Source organism: Chroicocephalus ridibundus, chromosome Z (assembly GCF_963924245.1).
Source record: "Chroicocephalus ridibundus chromosome Z, bChrRid1.1, whole genome shotgun sequence".
NCBI classification, from domain to species: Eukaryota; Metazoa; Chordata; class Aves; order Charadriiformes; family Laridae; genus Chroicocephalus; species Chroicocephalus ridibundus.
Window position 1 is genome coordinate 13,710,975 of NC_086316.1, and position 22,365 is coordinate 13,733,339.

Here is a 22,365-nt window from a genome sequence, read left to right on the forward strand (position 1 = left end):
TAATCTCCCTCTAGGAGATCAATAACTCATTCCCAGTAGTGAGCTGAGCAAATTGTATCCATATCTAGCTCCTAAAGTCTTTTTTTTTTTTTAATACAAGTTTAAGTACCAGACACAGAGCACTTTTTTCACCAAAGCTCCTGTGTGTATATCAAGACACAAATTCAGTGACACAGGTCCTTCTACCTAGGCAATCTTTTATACATTTTATGCTGACTACATACTGACAGGACATTAATTAAGTGGCAGCTTCTATGGGGTGGAGAAGTTTAAAACCTTTTCTGCTCATATGTCTCACCAGGGCTGAGTAGAGGTAAGGATCACCTCCCACAGCCTGCTGGCAATGCTCTTCCTAACACACCCCAGCATACTGTTGGCCTTTTTTGCCATGCATTGTTGGCTCCTGGTCAGCTTGGTGTCCACCAATAAAGGACCCCAAGGTCCTTCTCAGCAAAGTTGCTTTCCAGCTACTCAGCCCCCAGTGTGTATAGGTGCCTGGGTTGTTCCTCCCCAGGGGCAGCAATGTGCATGTACCATTGTGGAACTTCGTGAGATTCCTGTCTACCTGTTTCTCCAGCCTGTTGAGGTGCCTCTGAACAGCGGGACACCAATCTGGTACGTCAGCCACTCCTCCCAGCTTTGTACCATTTGCAGAATTGTTGAGGGTGTGATCTGACCCATCATCCAGGTCATGAGTGAAAAGGTTAAACAGTCCTGGCATGAGTATCCACCCAGGGGTACACCACTACTGACTGGCCTCCAGCTGGACTTTAGGCTGCTGAGCACATGGTGAACCCCAAGTCAGTTCTCAGTCCACCTCGCTGTCTGCTTACCTGAACCATATGTTGTCAGTTTATGAGCATTTTATGGGAAACCGTGTCAAACACCTTGCTAATGTTGAGGTAAACAACATCCACACTTTTCTCCTGGCTCACTGAGTTAGTTGCCTCATTGTGGAAGGCTATCAGGCTGGTTAAGCTTAATTATCCCTTCATAAACCTCTGCTGTCTACTCATGACCATCTTCTCATCTTTCACGTGTCTGGAAATGGTTTCCAGCATAAGTTGCTGCATCAGTTTCTCAAGGATCAAGGTAAGCCTGACCAGCTTGTAGTTCCCTGGCTCGCTCTTCTTGCTATTCCTAAAGATAGGAGTGACATTTGCTTTCTTTCAGTCTTCGGAAGCCTCTCCCTGTCACCATGAAAAAAAGATAATTGAGAATGGCCTCGCAATGCCATCAGCCACCTCCCTCTGCACATGTTGGGTACATCCCAACAAGCCCCATGGATTTACATATGTCCAGTCTTTAGAAGTTCCCTAACCTGGTCCACCTCTGGGAAGATCCCACTGAGGCATTAGGAGACCAGGTTTTACGGTGTCTGTCACTCCAAATCCCACTTCACTGGCACATGGCATGGAAATAAGCATTTCGGTTTCCAAATCTTCAACCAAAGGGACTGTTATTTCTGTGCTATGTTTTGTGCATGAGGATAAGCATAGGAGCTCATCTTCTTATTGGTCTCCCTGCTTCATCTTGCCTTCACTGCTTTTCACTGTGATGAAAAAAAACTTATTTTTCTTTCCAAACCAGTTGTTTTTTTTCCTTGCACTGGTGAGCTTAGAAGATGACATGCAGCACTCCTGTGAGGAATTCCAGGCAGGCAGAACACTGAGATTCTTTTTTAGTTTTTTTCTGGCTGACAACATTAGTTAATGTTAATGCTTCTTAGTGCTGTTTCACAATCAGAGGGATGCGTTTCCAAAGTGAAGCATTTGTAAAGTCTTTCAGCACACGGCTATTTTTTTGCTGCAAGTGTAAAAGAAGAATACAAGGCATAAGGCGGACCTTATGGTGAGGCATTGGCCATAAGAATATCTTACTGTGAGGAGAAAGATATTAAAATACTTACTTTATAACTGTTCTGCAAAGTATCTGCTTTGAGTGAACACCTTGGAAACGTGCCTTGTAGTGACAAGGCATCTGGGTGAAGTGGATGTGGCAATTGTCCTGAATGAAAAAAAACCACCCTTGGATTCTGAAAGATCGTAAAACCAAAGTTCACTTGAACACATGCAGAATGATGAATACCAGCTGACCACTGAACCCTACATATGTTGTGGGTGACAACTCCAGCCAGAGCACAGCTGTGAAATGCGGTTTCATCCCTGGGAAGGGGAACTGAATTACTCCCAAACAAGAATTTCCATCTTGTTCTTCCTTCATAAAAAAGGAAGCCTTTAAGCATTTCATAACTGCAGAGATGATCTGAATCCAAACCCCAGCTTTGATCAGCCATTCATTGGGATTGGCAGAAGTTTGGAGCAGAGGAAAAAATGTTCCTTGCCCATGACTTGTGGTCTACACTTGCAGGTTCTGCTTTCAGGAAGGAGGAGTAACTGCACAATTTGCCAAATGTGTGAAATGGAGGAAGCCTCCGACATATAAAAAAAAAAAAAAAAGTGCCAGAAGTGTAAAATGATCCGCTCTTGTTTCCTCTTGTAAAGCTAATTCCTTGAAAGCTACATTCATTTAAAGTGACTGAGCTTGACTCACGGAGTGCTGGTACCTTTGGATCAGGCCCAAGATTTCTGCTGCACCACAAAGGATGAGCAAAGGTGCAAGACCTCTGTCTCCAACGCACAACACGAGCCTGCTCATAAACAATATTCCAAGTGGAGAGAGGGGGACTCAGCACCTCTGAGAATTAGAAAGAAAAAGAAAATAATGATTATAGCAGAAATTATCAGTTACGCATGAGAGACAAAATTCCGAATAAAGCCTTCAAATTTTCAGTATCCTTCCTGTTCCTTCTTTTTCTTCCAAATCAAATGAAAAGAGGGTGTTTATGGCTTGAACTTGTGTTCAGGTTTCTGGTATTTAATAATTTTCTAGGATTACTGAGTTGAAAGTTACTGAAATCCTTTACCTATACACAAACCTACATTTTAACTTTTTTAACCTTTCACATTTCCATATTTCAAGAAATGCTAAAATTATATTGTTCAATATGTTGCCATTTAGAAATCTTTCTCTCACAGAGAGAGAAGACTGAAGTTAAAGCCGGAATGTTCAAGAGAAGGAACTGTCACACTGCAGCTCACCAACAGTGCGCAAGTGGCTCCCCTGTAACAAAATTTTGGCCAATACCCAGTGTGACATAAATTTGGAAGCAAAACCAGGTTGACAGCAAATTTGTCCCTAAGTTGCACTTTTTTAATGCTGGTTAAAGTTAAATAAAGTTAAATGATGCAGTCATCAAATAAAACTTATAATTCAAATCACATTAACAGCGTGAGATTAATTCAGTGGAAGACAGTGGGTCCTGCAAACAGGACTTTCAGAATGAATTTTTGCAACCTTAGTGGATGAAAACACTAACCCTGAGATCTAATTAGCCTGACCCATTTCCTGGCCCTGGGAAGCAATAGTCGGATCTGCAAACTTCACATGCATTAAGTGGCTCATGCAATTAGTCTTTAACTCTCCAAATTGCACAGGTAATGAAATTTGCCTCGTTAATGCTGGGCTACTTTAGGCAGTCATATTTTATTGCTGTGCATAATTTGGGGTGGTCAGTGTCAATATCTTAAAGACACTTGGATACACAGTTGTTACCATTAAACAGAAATACACAGACTCATTCATCTTTCAAAATGTATTGTAGAAAAATTAAGCAGAAAAGCAGTAAGAGAGAGAGGAGAAAAATTGTGAGCTCTGTAGCTTCTGTATGAGCTCTGCTTACTTCCCGTTGGATGACACCTCTTTCAGGCTGGAGAATCTCATTCGTCTCTGGACTTCTTTTGGCTTTTGGGCAGTAGAAGTATTAACATCACTTACATTTGTGCTCCCAGAATCTGGTCCAATCTTGGCGGAGAAGCAAAAACTTGGTTTGAGGCTAATTTAGCACATGTTCAAAATCACCCATTTTAGCAGGTCTTCTAAAAAAAAAAGCAGACATGCTCTAAAGTAGAAAAACAATTGGCTCAAAAAGCAATGACAACAAGGATGCAGTTTTGTCCTTTTCATACAAACTAAGTGGGATGTAACTACCTCACTTACTTCTCACTCATGTGACTTCATATACGTATTTGACATCATCAGTGGCCATCACGATTGCTGACTCTTAACTTCACTTTTCACACTTTCTTTCTCCAAGCATTTTTTAAAATACTTTTGGTCCCTTTTGTCAGCAAAGAACTGGGAAACAAAAATTATTTTTTTGTCCTGCTGCTGACAACAGGCCATTCTAGAGTCTACATAAAACCTATTTCAGCAAAATGCAAGTGACTTACAAAGATAAAGTTTCCGGAGTATAGACCTTAGTCAAACAGCCAGATGTCCTTCACAATGACTTTACTGATACAGAAGCCCTAAAGCACTCCTGTGTTGTTTCGTCAGCTCAACTTTCCCCTTGAGGGAAACCCGAGATTCCTACAAAATCCTGTGTTTAATCCCATGGTAGTAAATTGCCTTTCATTTCACTTGCAAGGAAGACAGGAAAGCAACAGCTGCATTTGACTGAGGCTGTTCTGTAGACTGCTCAATACTCAGCCGTTTTCCAGACTACGGTCTCCTGACAATCCAAGAGAAGCTCATTTTTGAGAAGAATACTAAAACGCTGAGTGAAAAACCTGATCGTAGCTATGCTTGCAACCTGAAGTTTCCTTTTGAGTATGCATATGCAGGAGAGAGAGTAGAAAAAGCAAGAGGTAACTGCACCTCCTCAGCATGGGCTAAGTCATGAGAGTGAGCTACAACACAAACCAGACTCTGCTACCTTTTCTACCCCACCTTAAAGTTTCTCACAACTGCGTATTACAATATCACCACTCCTCCACACTGTTCCTTCCATGTTGGCATGACTTATCTTTAAGTATGTATCGCCAAAACCTTTATCTCCCTCCGGTTCCTACACTGCCAATTGCATTGCATCCTGAACGCTTAGACCAGCAACAGCACATGTCCTATGACTGGCCACCTGGCTGCTACCTCTCACTTACAGGTGATCCAAAATAAATGGCTTAGGGGCTGTGGTTTGCCTCAGTGGCATAGACTGTTCTGTAGGGGAGAGCAGGAACTGTTTAAGAAAAGAAGCCTAAACTCCATCATTTATGAGCCTCTGCTTCACATTAGCTGATTGCGGTGACTTACAATTCCTAAAGTTCCTCTGCTGCCTCCTACTAACACATATTAACATCATGTCAAGGCCAAAGTAATGGCTTGTTTCCAAAAAGCATAATACAGCCAGACACTGCAAGAGGATATGTGCTTTCTGCTAACACATCTACCTGATTAAAGAAGTGCAGAGTGGCGTTGTTTATTTTTCCTCCTCACATATTTCCATGCACTACAGCGTGTATGAATGGATTGTCCTTGAGACAAGCATGCTGCTTATCTAAAGAGGAAAGCCTGGTGTCAGGAGTTCAGGACACTTGACATATCATAAAATTAGCCCTCAGCAAACGGAGTTATGAAAAGCCATGTTTAATGCTAGGGTTATATTTACAGCTTGAAAGACAATTTGTTTTCCTTCTGTAACTAATCTAAAAACTCATGCACACCATTGTGATGGGTGTTAGGTTAGATGTGAATGCTGATATGTTTTAATCAGCAGTTAACCAACCACAAGACTGATGATCCCGAAGGGAACACTTCAGAAGTCATAGAATCATAGAATGGTTCAGGTTGGAAGGGACCTTGAAGATCATCTAGTTCCACCCCCCCTGCCATGGGCAGGGACACCTCCCACTAGGCCAGGTTGCTCAAAGCCCCATCCAGCCTGGCCTTGAACACCTCCAGGGATGGGGCATCCATGACTTCTCTGGGCAACCTGTTCCAGTGTCTCACCACCCTCACAGGAAAGCATTTCTTTCTAATACCTAATCTAAATCTACCCTCTTTCAGTTTAAAACCATTGCTCCTCGTCCTATTGTCCTATCACTCCACTCCCTGATAAAGAGTCCCTCCCCAGGGGACTCCCTCCCCCAGTCGCATGGGGTTGGACAGCCTTTCTGAGTCTTTCCAAGTACCTTTAGAAAAGACAAAGGGTGCATTCTACAGGGCCCAAATACAGCTACCTACCCACCTGAGGATGTGCCACAGGCATGCTCGTTGGCCAGCCCAGTGGTCAACAGTATCTATTAGTCCCACATGCAACAAAAGCTAGAGTAACTCAGTATCATATTTTACTCTTCTTGCCATCCTCGCTTGTGGCCCAGTTTCTTTCACAGGCAACCTGGTTTTGCCAGATGGCTATTTCCAGTTCTCCTGTGTTTTCATAGTGAATGCAGGCTGAGATTTAGACCCATCAACACAAGTTGAGGACTGGATAGCAAGAGATGGGCTTGTGCATTGGATCCTGCTATGATATCGTCGCTGCCTGGTGGAGGGGACAGAAAATTCTACTGCGCCTCTGAGTTCCTCAGTAATTTGAGGGATGACCAGATCATGCAGTTTTTAGTTCACAGAACAGAAAATCAATATGACCTACTTTTAGGGAGATTCGTATTCTGATAACATGAAATATAAGGGTGAAAATATGGACGGTAAGGCTGGCAGACACTTAAATATGAATAAGAGTAATCTAGAATAATGAAATCCTTTTAATTCCATGGTCAAGCAAAAGCTTATTGTGTGCTTAATTTTGACATTAGTGGGAGCAATAATGAAACTGTGGCACTTAAACGCCTTCCAAATAGAAACAGATCTACACATAAGCACTTATTACACATAAACAAGTATTTAAATGTTTGCCGAATCATAGATGCTATTCTTTATTACTTCAAAAATTAAATTACATGATGAAACGCAAAACAAATACATGAGCCTGCTGAGGCTGGTATCCCAACCAAATCCTGACTTGGGTAAGTAGGTATTTCCTCTCTTCTGACTTCAGCGAGTCTTTGCAGCCTTCTTGTACTTGTGGAGTATGGCATATTTAGGCTGTCCGACCTCATCCTGGAGATAGCCCCCTTGTCATGGCAGATGAAATGATCAGTTGATCCTTCAAAACATAGTGAGTACCTGACCTGGCTAATTATGGATACTGCAAAATCAGTATCAGCAGCAGGCCGTATGCATTGCTTTGCATTTAGGTGCATTACAAGTGGAGGCATGATGTATTTCTCCTCAGTGACCTGTTTATGTGCCAGGGAGGGAGATTTAAGTGAAAAGTGTAAAAACCCCTCTAAGCTCACAACAACAATCTGTAGAACCACAGCTTTGACTGAAGTTGTTTAACCTCCCACCCCTCAGCAAATCAAAAGACACCCGAAAAAAAAAGTTAGGATAGGCCATGTAAAAAGCACATTAAATGAGCAATGGGAACAGAGATATCCACTAGATAGGAATTATGATAATACTTAGTATCTGGTAATACACTAAGTATTCTGACGTTGGAGGGGCCTATACCAGCAGGTTACTAAGGTTATCGTGCCATTTGGGTAATCACTGCCTCTTCATGTCTAAGAGTAGAAAGAAAGGTTCTCAAAAATCAAAGATGGACAAAATACACGTGTGTATTTTGGTCTGGAACCAGACCCGGTAAATGTCTTATATTCTGCCTCCTTTAAGCCTGAAAGTGGAATTTTTGTAGTGTTTGGAATGTTTGTAGTGTTTTGAAGTGTTTTTGCACCCATAGGGTATTTTCAGTTTAATTTCCTACTGGGTTTCACTTTCAGTTGTATTTGGGGGGTTGGGGGGGGGGGGGGCAGCAGCGGCAGGTAAGGAGCAGCTCTGGGTTAATGCATCGAAGTCTCCTGTAGATTGGCAATTGATCTTGAGTGTAAAGGACTTCTGTGAAATCTACACCACCCAAAGGCTAAAAGGTCTCCCTAAGGAAATTAAATCAAAGTAGGATCAACCCATACCCCATTTCCAAAATGATGCTGAACATTAGCTTTTCCATACTTCTGTAAAAGTCATTCTGGGTGTTGGCATCTTGGCAGAACCACAGGACTTTTAAATGCTACATTGTCATAGGTTATATTTAGTCAAGTGGTAAATAGGATTGCCCTTTATTTGCAATTCTGTTTATATATCTCAAGTGCTGCTTTTCCATTTATTTCATTATTTTTTTGTGGTATTCTTTGTATTTTTTCCTCATGTTTTGTTTTAGCTTCTGAGTTTTGAGGCCCCCCTGAGTGATATAGCATTTTGATCCCACTGAAGTCATACTAGCTCTGTGTGTGATTTATTATTGCGACAAGTTTTCGGTCTGTTTCCAATTGTCAAATGCAGAGAAAAGTTGTTTCCAGTAAAGCACATGAACTAATGGAGTAGTTTGCTGGATTGTGGCTGGCTTTGGTCTATACTGGATTCAGCTGGTTGTTTTGTTACTCTTTACTTCATATTTTTATTACTGTGCGCTGAGATGCGCTACGGTCAGCAGCTTACAAGTGGATAAAATAAATAAGGGAAAAGATGATAGCACCCTGATAAATTAGCAGATCTGCACTTTGAGAAGGGGATGACGCTTTCCAGCTAGGTGGAGGACTTTTTACTCGCACTCTCCCGCCTACTGGAGGATGCCATCATTGTTCCTATTTTGCTGACTGTGACCAACAGCAGTCCCCTGCTTCTCCAGCCGCTCCAGATAACCGTTTTGATGTATTGCTGGATGGACAGGATTTGCACTGCCCTGCAATCCCGCTGATACAAAAATGCCTTTAAGATCCTGCCTTTCCCATCCTAATCTACAAAGGAAACAGGAAAAAGGAACTTAAACTCCCTGTACTCAGACAGCAATGAGACCGTTCCAGCCTGCTCCAGCGCTGAGATTTCTTGCTTGTGACTTGTAAACAGCCTGCCATGCAGGAGGAGAGTAACTGGTAAACGTCTGCGCCGAGAAAAGGATACTCCATGAGCGACTGTAAGAACTGGATGGATAAATTTTGGAAAGCATGGACCCTTTAGCACATCTAGTTCTCTATGGATTCAGCCTGATAATTTCAGGTAAGCCTTTGCTTTAATATCCATAGTCAACCCGTCACGCTTTTCTTGTTTCTCACGCGATGTGCAGGCAAAACGCATGAGACTCTGCTCCTTACTCCAGCACTTATCTTTATTGATTTAAGTACTCGTGCTTGTTTCAGTGAGACCACTTATCTCCTTGCACTGCGCTCACAGCGAGTGAGGGCAGGACTCTGGCCAAGCTACTGGGAAGGATTTAGCTACATGTAGAATCTGCTGCTACTTCTTTTAAACTGTTGAAGTCATTTGTTGACGCATACACACATCGCAACAGGGTTTCTCCTCTGTCTCATGGTATTAACTTTTTCATAAAGCTCATTACTTTGAAACCAATGATGTCTTTCCCCAAGAATATCTGCTCTAAATACAGACTAAATGTTGACTTTTTCTGTGTCTGACTATATGAACTGGCTGAGCAGTAGGAAAAGTTGATGTTTCTAGGTATTCCAGTATCTGATTTTAGTCAAGTTCTAGACAGGATTCCACAACTGAAATCTAGATGAAAGTCAGTGGACAAAGAGGGTAGAATAATGCACATTATATAAGGTCAATTAATAACACTTCAAATACAGCTAAAGAATGATTCAGTATTATCAGCAAATGTCATTAGCTCAGCAAATCAGAAGTTAGTTGTAAGAGATATCTGCAGAAAGGTATACAATAAGATTATACTAACGAAAATTTAGGTTATAGTCTTCAGAGCATTAACGTTAGAGATGCTTTGCTGAAGCTATCGCAAGCAGAGCCCTGAGGAAGCCTGCGCTCTTCCCATTGGATTCCTAGCTGCTCAGAATTTCAGTATTGCTTTCACTATCCATATTTTGGTTTTCTGGACAGTTTCTTGTAGCTAACAGACCAAGCAAAATCTGTAACGGAGAAATACAACTCACACAATAACCTTAGACTCTTAGCTCACTCTTAACTGTTTCATTGAGATATGCATAGCTTGTTACAGTCCATCTCGCCGTAAAAAGATAATGTGCTGTAACACTGCAGATTATGCTGCAATGAAAACCAGAAAGTGGCAAGAAAAGGCAGAAGTCTGTGTTGCCATGTAACTTGCTTTACAATTTCCAGATCCTCTTGATTAACAGCACGTTAATAGCTAAGTGAAATTATGAACAGATGAGTTTGAGATGTTACTTCGGCATCTGTAAAAGGCTACAGATTAATACGGCGTGGGGGGGAAGTGTTTAAAATCTGTTGAACGCATGTTTGGAAGTATTCATATCTAGCCATTGCTGTAATAGGCTGCATAGTGTTTACCAATTCCTCTTTTGTGGCTTAAGTTTCTTAGCTGCGCATTGATTCAAACTATCTAGCCCTCAGGTCACTTCCAGCTTTTCACTTTAAGGAGATACCTGGTGCTATAAGCATTATGGATGGTGAATAAAAGAAAGTTTAGTCACCCCAACCCTTTTTCCTTGTCTCTCCTGTTTCTCTACGTGGTAACTTACACCTAATTGAGACAGAGAGCAAGCACGGTGCATGAAGCCACACGTACGGGAGCAACAAGTCGGCGGTGGAGATTAGCTATAAACACGGGCAGTGCGGACAGCCCAGCCCTGAAGAGCTGCCGGTCGCTGCCTTTTCCACCGGGTCTGACCAGCGAGGTGTGTGCTGCAGTCACACCCATCTCAATAGATCTGTCAGCTTTCCCGCTTTTGTTTGAGAATGATATCATGTTTCCTGGGGCGAGCGGGGGAAGACAATGCGAGCCCGCTTTCCTCTAGATACTGCAGGCGGAGTTCAGGAAAGCGGGGCTGACATTCCCCGAGCAGGGCAGGCTTTACCCTGGGGGCAGACAGTGAACTGGCTTAACCTTGTCCCCGATGAGCGCCGGCTGCGCTGGGTGTGTTGCTGGGTAGGCACAAAACCCGCTCCACCCTTTTCCAAGGTGAAGGCTTGGATCCCATTACGAGAAATGGGCTTTGATTTAATGTCTTTTTTTTGTTTGTGGTTTGTTTTCTTTTTTTTTTTAAGAACAGTACTCCATTCACAGCTAGAGCTAAAAGCTAAAGTTCTGAAGGTAGCGTTCAAATATACACAAGGGCTTGCTTTTGCACTGTGTATGTGGTCACCACTTGCCATAGCAAATGTTCAATTAAATTGACAAGGGGTTGAGTTTAATCCTGTCAGGGTTCTTGAAAATGAACTGAGCATCGCCATGTGTTTTTCTTTCCGTTGATTCTACTCCAGTCATCATTGTGTAGAATCAAAATGATCCTGGCATCCATGCTGAAGTATGGATCCACCAAGCTTGTGGCTAGGTACGATCTCTTAAGTCCTCATGACATAAGAGCCACAGGCTCACCTACTCCCTTGGAAGGCTGAGGACAAAGCAAAGAACAAGTGCCAGAACTTGGCTTTTGCCTCTTGACAACACCCTCAGATGGTCTGGAAATTCGCTTGCAGCTTCTCACAGTGGGCCAAGTCGCAGAAATATTCATGTGTGAGCCATATTTTAGCAAGATGGCCACCATCAGTAAGAGGTTTGAGGAAACCAGCAACAATTAAAAACAGTTTAAAGCGCATCTCTTTGACTATTTCTTGCAAAAAATAAATACATTGTCAAATGTCTCCATCCTCCAAGACAGACAGAATCTTCTGTGCTATAGACTTGCTCTACCAATAATCTTAAATCTAGTGGGTTTCTAAAAATATAGGAATTTTATTTATTTATTTATTTATTTATTTATTATTTAGCTGTTGGACCCATATATGGTAAAAGACTCAAAAGGTTATATTAGCCTTTTAAGAAAGGGTAACTGTGGAGCTAACAGTGCAGTGGCATTCGGTGGTAGATCCCTGTAATCCCTGTTCATGGCTGCATTTTCTTTGGGATCAGTAGATGTTACCAAAAAAATACATAAATTGTATGTATTATCATTATGTGACTCATTTACATATTTAGAAAGTTAAACAGCTTTTAATATACATTACCAGACACACAAGCACCATTATAATGTGCTGTAGGCTCTTCAAAATTACAAGAAATCATAATTTTTAGTTAGACTGGAAAGTTCTAATAATTCTGTTTCAAGACTTGTTTTTTTCTTGTGAAGTTTAACTTAACCTGAAGAAAACCTGTGTTAACCTCTAGTTAATACGTGCCTGTGACAGTGAAGAGTCATTCTTCCCGTAATTAATGGGACTAAGCGTGTGTGAGTATCTTCAAATATGCTGTTGTTAGACCAAAATAGCGTCTGAACTTAAACCAGTCTGTCCTACGGCTGCGGCGCTGAGGGTTTGAGCCTCCCACAGCCAAAGCAGTGGACACAAACCACATTTGAGCTTTTAATCTCAGGTATTTCAAAACTGTGCTCACTAGACATTACACTGACACACAACATTTCAGACACCTAAATTACCAAACTACTAATGCAGTTTTCATCCTTGTTGCTGAAGTGTATTTGATTTGGGAGACCCAGCAATTGCATCTGCCTTCCACACTCAGGTTATTTACCCAGAGGGAACAGTATCCTGCTGCCTTTTGCATGAGTCTGAAGTTTACATGGAATCTAGACTCTTCTTGAGATGTAGCCTTCATCTAACCCACAAATGATGGGCCTGCCACAGGAATCACCGGCTGAATCTCTGACCTGCTGAATGTTGGTGTTTCTGCACAGTTCTGTTAGGACCATCACGACTACAAAATTGATGAATCTGTCTTATTGGTGAAAGAGAGCTGTTCTGTTCTAGTTACAGCGTTGGCTGTATGTTTGCAAAGAAAAAAAGTACCAGCTGTGACCTAATTCATCACCCCCTGACTCTGCAGCTGGAAGCCAAAACCAACAGCTTCAGCCTGTGTGGGCACCTCTGTGCACCTCCTCTAAGTGGAATTACAAAAGTGGGATGATTCTTTTCAGTTCTTTTTAATTTTTAGCTTTAGAGTTTGCTTTTGGGGTGTCCCTGGTTCAGACCTAGTGAGAGGTAGAGTAGCTCTCAGGAAGCCCGTATTCCCAAAGGCCATTTCAGCAGCTGGGAATAGTCAGGAGTGAGAAGGCATTGCATCAGACCCAGAGGAATAAAATCTAAAAGGGTGAAGTGAAATCACACTACATTCACAAATACTAACATGTGCTATTGTTTTAGATGCAGATTTCACATATATATATATACACTATATATATGTATGTACAATAGATTGTTTGGGTATTTAGTCATAATTAAGCTGGTTGGATGGATTATTTTTTTGCTGAAATTTCATTTCAGGGAAAAAAAAAACCAACAAGTTGTAACATTTTGCAGAGATGGTCTGATACCAGCAAGAATTTCATCTGGAAGGCTTTATGTGGAACAAGAGGGAGTATAGAAGTCAGAGACACTGATTGTAGCAAAGCAGCTGGCTTTAGGGCAGGGAAGATGTGGATTTGGTCCTTCATGTGCCCACAATGAGAACTACCTGGGCTGGAAACCTGCTCTGTATTGGTCCCATAGACTTCAGCCTGCTTGGCCCAGACTTGTCTCTTAAACACACAGAACCCCTGTTCAGCTTTCCCTGGATGACCTTTGAAAGTCATTGTGGTTGGAGTGTGTTGGGTAGGTAGAAGAAATGAATCAAAAATGGATGCACTTACCACTTGTGTGAGACAGATGTGTAGTTCCATGGTCAGCTCCCACTGTGACACGCTGGGACTGGAGGGAGAAATTGCGAAGAAGAACGGCCCTCCAAAGATAGTGTCTACCCTGTGCTAGTGGCAAGATCATATTTAGGATGTTGTTCCACCGTGTTTTTAGTGGAGACACATAGCAAAGAAGCAGCCCATATCTGACCTGGAGTCTTTCCTGTAAGGAGTTTAAAATGCTGATTGTTTTTTAGGGCGCAGATTTGATAACTGTTCTCCAGCTAACAGCCAAACTAAGAACGTGCACTAGTAATATTAAACAAGGGTCATATCATAAAGAAGTAAAAAAAAAAAAAAAACAACAAAAATCATTTTTTGTAATTCATCACTAGGAAATGCTTTTAGGGTGTGAAGATATTAGGCATTCACTAAGTTCTGAAAGGATTTTTGAAAGACAGGTTCACAACTGACATTTCTGTATTCAAGGGTAGTATATGTAAAATATTTGCTTCAAGGTCAGTATTTTCCTTGCCTGGTATTTATTTAGTTTTTGCATTATGGCAGCCTGTGGCTTGGTTAATTTGCCCTTTGGAGTGTAACAAGTCTCTCTCGAAAGCGCAGCTCCATCTGCACTTCCGATCGTGCTGTTGATTTCCTCTTGTATTATTTTGTGGCTGTTCATCCCAAACCTGACACTGTTCAGGCACCTGAGCCTCATTAGTCACACAGTGTGCTTAGCATCAGAAACATCTCCTGCTACCCTACTCAGAAAAATCAGTAAGTGGTAAAGCGAGGGTACGCTACTGTACATGCAGAACGTGTTAGGGTATGGCCATCCAGCAGCCAGCGCTCACAGACACTTCCAGACAACTAACCTTACGCCTGTCGTGCGCGGTGATATATTCTATGAAGACTAATTGATTCCCTATATTATTTTGCAATTTTATTCAGCTTGGCACATGCACACAAACAACATACAGCTTATGCACGCTGTACACATAGTAGCTTCATGGTGCAACTTACAAGGATCACCCTTGTTATGGACATATTTATTCTTGCTTGCAAATGCTTTATTGGTGGTGGTACCCGTATTTGGCTAGCTGCAAATCCAGCCAGATGTAGCTGAACTATAAGCCTGTCCTATGCGAGCTTTCCCAAATCCCTCATCCTTTTTCAGCACTACCTAGCACACTGTCAGCTGGTTGTTCAACAAGCAATTTCTGCTGATATGTTGTTTTCGGCTTTACTTCCTGATGGTCAACCGGGCCTAAGGAGAAGTCATGAGAAAAAGTCTTTCTACATTTTGATTACTTACACCCACACATTTAGGCAGCTCACCGGGAAACACCCAACCAAGCTGCACCAGTGTTTATTTTCTAGCTTTTTCATCTTAAAAGATTGCTTTAATGGATTGTGAAACAACTGAAATGTAGAGAAAACAATTTCATTCTATTTTGCAAGATGGCAGTTTTGTTTCCTTCAGCTGTTCCAGATGTACCCAATGTAAGAAACCATTAGCCCTAGTAGCTTTGATAGACTATTTTATTTTTCACACATGTGCTCTGGCGTTCCCACTACTACTGAGTAGCAAAGTGATGTTCTGTCACTAATTTTTTTGTCTCTTATTACTTTCAAAATACCTTCCCTCCGCAAATAATGCCCTATTTTTAAGGGCAAGAGGTCTCAGTATTCTTTGAGCTGTGAGCCGTCCCATGGCTTCTCATAGTGGCATCATGTAAGATACAAGCAGTAAGATTCTTCCCATGGACAGCAAGAAAGACTTTATTGGCAAACCTGACTTTTTTCTCTTTTTCAGCAGCATTTCTGTCTCTCTCTTTTTTTTTTCTTTTTTTTTTTTTTTTTTTTTTTTTGACCCAGTTGCTGCTGCCATGTGCCAAGGAATCTTAACTTGCTTGGGTAATAATAATTTCAGCCTTGTTCTCCTGTGGAGGACTGTGCTGTCAGAGGAGAACTTGACTCACTGGGAGAAATTACCTGAGCTGCTGCTATCTTTGCATCCCAGATGGAGCTTCCAGGACACTAAGAGACTACGGAGCCCATAAAATGAATTTGTGATTTCAAAGACCCCTGAAATCATTCACTTTTTTAGAGAATGAACAAAAAATAACCAAGATTGATAAGAGAACTGTTGAGTGCACAGAAAAAGAGAAAATAAAGATTGTCAAATTCTGATGTGGTATATGTTCCACTCTCCATATGAAAATATCCCCAAACAGCTAATGTTTTGGGTTAGTTTCTGGCTAGCTTTAATATTAAGTATGGAATACTCTATTCTTTCTTCTCTCTTTCTTTTTTTTTTTTAAGGGAGAGGAGACATGGGGATTGGGTATCTATTTGGTTAACCTCTTCATATTTCACTTACATTATTTCCATCCTAATTATCTTCTAAATTGTCTAATTAGTTAATTAAAAAAAAAAAATCGAGTAATTTATTCAGTACTTCACTGAGAATTAATCGGATACTGTACTTTTTCAGCTTACGTGATTGACACTTGTTTTTCTAAATAGATTAATTAAATTCTTTTAATCTGATGTGTGACATTCTACAGAAAAATACAATCGAGGAGGGTACAGCTGAGCTTGTAACTACAAAACAAGACACAATGCAAAATACTGAGGTGCAAGCTATTTAACAAGTTAGGTTGGTTCCAAATCAAATCCTTACTCTTTCAAGCAGAGGGAATGCTTAGTGTTGGTTTTTAAGAGACTTGAAGAAGGGGTTGATGACTTGACAGTCTGGGACATAGGCTTCTATCAGTCTCAAAATGATTTTTAAATCCTGCATTGACCGCCATGTACAACTGCCTGTTTTACTTTCAGCATAACACCAAGCCTAAACTAAGCACAGATTCTACTTTTTTCTCTGCTCGTACAGTAGCTATATGCTTTACATTCCTATTGCCAGATAGTTCATAGCAGAAATAATTCGTGTTCCAAGCAATAGCAGTAAAAAATTTAAGAAGTCTGTAAGCATTTCAAATTACATCACCTTTTATTCCCCTTGCATCATCTGATGAAAGAAAAGGGGTGGAATTTACTGGAAATTTCTGCCCTCCCCTCTTCTTTTAAATAATTAGTACTTTAAAATTATTAATCTTTCCACTTACCTCTTATCACAGCTCTTCTTTTGCCTCTGTTATGCTCCAAATGCCACAGGAAGGACTTCTAGCTTATAGTCACTTCAAGCAATTAATAATAAAGCTCTACAAGTATAAGGAAAACACATACATCACTAGATTTGTAATGTCTAATGAATTTCTTTCCTTCCACTACACTCAGTATTAATTAATAGCTAAAACATTTACTCAGAACTTTGCATTCTCAATACACCTTGGAAATATGGACTAGTGATATGTTTATCTAACTAAATATGTTTGGGGGCAGTGTGGTATGGTTATCCTTTATGTTGGTGGAGCTGACCCCTCTGGCTGCTTGCTATGGTAGAGGAATTTCAGCCACTCCACAGTAGTGAACACTTTTCCAATTTACAGGCAACTGTGCAAAGGCCTCACATTCGGTACAAATTGTCTTGAATATTTCTGTGATTTCCTGGGGACCAGACAAGGGTTAACAATGTAAATCCGGAATTATGTGGGCAGGGACTTTCTGAGATGAAAGGACAAACCATAACGCTTTTCTATTCTCATAAGACTTGCTGTGTGTACTCATTCAGAGGGTAATGGTCAACAGCTCATTGTCCGGATGGAGCTCAGTGACAAGTTGTGTCCCTCAGTGGTCTGTATTGGGACCAGTACTGTTCAATAACTTTATTGATATTGTGGGATTGATATAGTGGGATATAGTGGGATTGAGTGCACCCCTGCAAGTTTGTGGATGACATCAAGCTGAGTGGTGCGGTTGACACACCTGAGGGGCAGGATGCCGTCCAGAGGGACCTGGACAAGCTTGAGAAGTGGGCCCGTGTGAACATCGTGATGTTCAACAAGGCCAAGTGCAAGGTCCTGCACCCAGGTCAGAGCAATCCCCAGTACCAATGCAGGCTGGGGGATGAAGGGATCCCTGCTGCTCCGCACAGAAGGATATGGTGGAAATGGTGGATGAAAAGCTCAACATGAGCTGGCAATGTGCACTTGCAGCCCAGAAAGCCAACCACATCCCAGGCCACATCAAAAGAAGAGTGACCAGCAGGTCGAGGAAGGTCATTTTGCCCCTCAACTGTGCTTTGGTGAGATCCCACCTGGAGGACTGCATCCAACTCTGGAGCCCTCAGCACAGAAAAGACGTGGACATGTTTGAGAGGGTCCAGATGAGGGCCACAAAGATGATCAGAGGGCTGGAGGACTTCTGTGAAGACAGGCTGAGAGAGTTGGGGCTGTTCATCCTGGAGAAGAGAAGGCTCCAGGGAGACCTTATAGTGGCCTTCCAGTACCTTAAGAAGGCCTACAGGAAAGACAGGGACAAACTTTTTAGCAGGGCCTGCTGTGATAGGAGAAGGGGTAACAGTTTTATACTAAAAGAGGATAGATTCAGACTAGATATAAAGAAGAAATTTTTTATGGTGAGGGTGGTGAGGCACTGGAACAAGTTGCCCAGAGAGGTGGCAGGTGCCCCATCCCTGTAAATACTCAAAGTTAGGTGGGACAGGGCTCTGAGCAACCTGATCTAGTTGATCTGCTCATTGCAGGTGGGGTTGGACTAGATGACCTTTAAAGGTCCCTTCCAACCCAGACTATTCTATGATTCTATGTTCTACTACATTAGACTATCTCAGCTTGAGATTGCAGCATTTATTCCTGAACTACTGTCTAGCACCAATTCTGATTTAGGGAAGTGAGTTTTTAAACTTTACCAGAGATTTTCTTGCTCTTTGAGCAGACCTGCGTGTGGGATGTCTTCCAGGGAATTTCTGTTTCTTCCAGCTGGTCCTGGCTCAGTTTTGCTGGTGCAACACAGCACAGAAAATACGGTGAGTCTGTGCCTGTATGAATGGCAATTTGGTAGGGAATTAGAATGCACAGGGGCTGCAGAGACAGCATGGTACACACTTATTCTCTGTTCAGCACAATTTTCCCAGGCAAAGATGTACTAGAGAAGCTGTGGAAGACACAGCTGGGCATCTCCTAGCAAGAGAGACCATAGTCCTGTAGTTAGGAGAGGGCCAAGAGGAACTGCAAAGGTCTGCCTGCGTTCATTTTGCTGTCTGTGTTATAGTAGGTGTGCTAATATTTAAGCTTACTGCTTTAGACGATGCCCTTTTCTCTGTGCTGGAGGGGCTCAGAGCACTGTGCCACAATGAGTGCGTGTCATAAATACCGGGCAATGAATCCTCTCTGCGTGGCATCTCCCATTTCCAGCATTAGCCTTCTGCAAGTGCTTTCTCTTCTTAAAATGTATTTGCACACACAGCAAATTGCCTTCCTGATAAGGTCAACTCTTCAAGGACCAGGTCAGGAGTCAAAGGGATTTTTCAAGGAAGCACAGAGGATTGTCACTGGTACAGAGACAGGATGTTTCCTGTCTGTATTTGTTGTGCTTTTCTCAGAGAGCTAAATCCTGTTGTCCTTATTTGGTCCTTACATACTCAAAGTCTTCATTAACATCAAGGGCAGGATTTGCTTAGCCTTTGCCAGACCAGATAAATTCCTTTTCAGCAACCACAGTTGGGTTAGTTTAAGTTGTGTTACCAGAGAGAGATGATGTAGGAATTCCTAAGCAAAAAGCATATGTGGATTTTATACTTTTCTGTGGCTTTTTTCTACAATCTGAGGGTAGGAACTCCCCGCAGAGTGGAAGAAAGCCTCCCTATCACCTCAGACGCCTTAGGCTGACTTTAAAATCCCAGTCCTACTAGATTCTGAGTTGAACGAGTGAGTTGCCTGCAAGTCCATACGCTGCTAGAGTGCTGCTTTTTTTTTTTTTTTTCTTTAAATACACCTAAAGCATAGCTTTTTTAGTGCAAAACTTTCAACTGGATATATTTTAATTTCTGCTTGCAATATATTCCAGCTGTGAAACCTCAGCTGCCATGTCATGCTTAGCATATGATTCCATACTTATGCACAGGTATTACTCCCTTTTATAGACAGAAAGACCTTCTAGTGTTTCTCCAGGAAGGCATGAAACTCCATCTGTGCTCTATCTGCCTCACGCATGCCTGGGTTATTCTGCAGTGTCTTAATGTCACCAAAAAAATACCTATATTTAGAAAATCAATCGGAACACTATGCATGCATCCGTGGCTAGATTTTGATTCATCTGGAATAATCACGAGTGTAAATAAGCAATACGCCTGAGCTATGCTTATTTTATACCTTGGTTACACTATTGGTATTATTACAAAGAAATAGAGAAATATGCAGCAAATGCCCTGAATCTGATATGATATTTCTATGCTATATTTTGTATAAGGATCAAAGGCATCATGAAAGCTAGTGCTCAAAATCAGACTTCTACTGCTTTTTCTCAGCATATGAAAAAGTTGAGATGCAGGGTGGGGAAAGAGGTGTCATTTTCACCTTTCAGTGTTGTAAGTCAGAAGGAACGAGAAATATTAGAGAAATGGTACTGGAGCCCTGGATGAGCGGCCACCCTCTGAAGGACCCCAGCAACTTGGGCCCATACGTCTGTATCGGAAAGACAATTGCAGCTCTGTGCCCTGTGGATGCTAGGCAGAAACGTCAAAATATTTCATTTCTGATCTGTAGCACCCTGCCTGACCTCGACACAGATAATCACATCAAGCCACAGAGGTTGGATCCAGATTTGGTTCTGAGTTTCACACAAGTTTGCAGAAATAAGGATCTTGCAATTTAAGATTTTAAGAATATCTCTACCTGGCATGTGGTCATTGCTGTTATAAGCTGAAGCCCTCTGCTTTCAATGTTGGTGACTGTCGAACTACATCTGCCCTCAGCTGACATCTCAGACCCATAGTAAGGGTACAAGCGTTCCTCATACAAAAGTAAAAATGTTGCGATAAATGCCCTATAAAATGAGTGAACAAGCCTGGCCTCATTTCTACCGCACACCTCTAACTTTTTTCAAAGGATTTATTTTTGTAATGTGCAGCGGGATGAACTGACTTCGCTGAGCCGTGCCTTTATGTAATATTTACTCTAATGGCCACTGCGTCCTTTCCAGAAGGTTTCATTTCTCCATTGTGTGACTGCAAGTTATCTGTGCGGGCGCGTTGCAGGGTGGTGACGGTGGCAGAGTGGCGGGGTGTGGTGAGTGTCGGTGGGCTGTCAAGACACTTCAGTCCCCAGAGTGGTTGCTGGCACTGGAAGCAGAGGAGGACCTCCTCCCTTGGCCCCGAGCACTGCAGAGACACACGCAAAGGCTGCAGCCAGCACGAAGACCTTTTGGCACCCCCTTATCGCAGGCTATACCCCTTCCTTCCAATCAGAGAAACATTTGGAAGCTGAGTGGTGATAAATATTGGGTCCCTCTGCGTAAATACAAAATATACTTGTATCCAAAGCAGGAAAATAGATGTGATGAATAAAAGAAACCAATTATTCTTCCTGTTTCAGATGGAAAAAATGTTACTGTTTCCCTTCTCCTTACCCTGAATTTCAGAAGTAAAGGGAAACGCCTGTTAACTGCAAATTTTTGATTATAGGAGAGCTGCATTTCCCTCCTGCTATGCACATTTGAACAACTGAACCTGTAGCGCTCTGCCAGAGACTGTTTTAATTAGGCTTGTATCTATAATTTTCAAAGAACTTGCATCTCCACGTATTTCTAGCAGTTTATTGATCAAATGGAGCTGTTTCAATTGATTTAAACCTAACCTCATAAAAAATGGCTTTACTACTGCCGCCAACTTGATCTTTGTTTCTGAGAAAGTTTCTTTGTGCCATGGTTCTTGCTGCTGTCTGGTAGGGCTTCGAATGGTTAACATGAAACCATTATGAAATCATTAATCCAAATTCATAAAACAGCTGAAAAACAGTACTCCAAGTGTTCAAAGCACTACCAGTTCCTATAGCTGAAAGACATATGTGCTTTACATCAATTCATACGTATTAAATCCGTGTAAAGGATATAAAAGAAAAACTATTAAACTGACAACCTTATGATCTACCAACCCTTTTACCAGCAAAGTACCACGCTTGAGGCATTTATGCACGTCTAACTATCCAAGGATCCATGGGCTTCTGCAACACATGGTTTTCCTTGGGCTTCTCCAACAGCTTTTAAAAGGAATTCCACAAGCTTGCGAGGCTTATTCCCTCTTCTGAGAAGCACAGACTCCATCTGTTCATGACATAAAAAGCAAATCCTAAAGTCAGTGTAGCAGAATGGTTAATAGTTAATAAAAATACTAGCCTTCTTATTTTCCACAAAAGCTGTGCAAGACACCAGCCCGAGAAACCCTGAGTACTGGGTGAAACAGCTTATTTGGTGATTTGATCAAACTCTGCAGTAAAATTTTTTACTTCTTGTTTTTTTCCTTAGGTAAAGTGGAAGCGGCACTGGACCTCATACTGATCAATTCATTCCCTCTGGTGGGCAACTCCGAGACATCACTTATCTGTATCACTTCCAAATGGCGTTCCCGGGAGTCTATCACAATCGACCGAGACCAGGAGGATGTGACAAACCAGCACCGGGAACCGCTGGAAGTTAATGAAGATTCAAAGAGAGCAACAGCCAAAACAGTGGTGTGGAAGAGGGAACAGGCCAGTGAAACCATTGGGGCATATTACTGTGAAGGGAAACTCAAGGATGAGGTGACCAGGATACATACCATGAAGATGCCGCTGGGAGGTACTGTATGGCGGTCAGAGCTGAATTTTGCATATCCCTGCTTGCAGATGGGCAGTTATCCTGGGCTGACACA

General features: G+C 41.9%; 1 protein-coding gene across 1 annotated transcript in view; it reads left to right on the plus strand.

The window, feature by feature from the left end:
- The first annotated feature begins 8,611 nt into the window (after positions 1-8,611).
- TEK (TEK receptor tyrosine kinase) overlaps positions 8,612-22,365 on the plus strand; it is a 42,720-nt gene continuing 28,966 nt past the window's right edge. The window contains exons 1-2 of the mRNA XM_063319782.1: positions 8,612-8,952; positions 21,981-22,292. Of these exons, the coding sequence (XP_063175852.1) occupies positions 8,901-8,952; positions 21,981-22,292 (364 nt within the window). The 5' untranslated portion in view covers positions 8,612-8,900. The remainder of the gene's footprint in view (positions 8,953-21,980; positions 22,293-22,365) is intronic.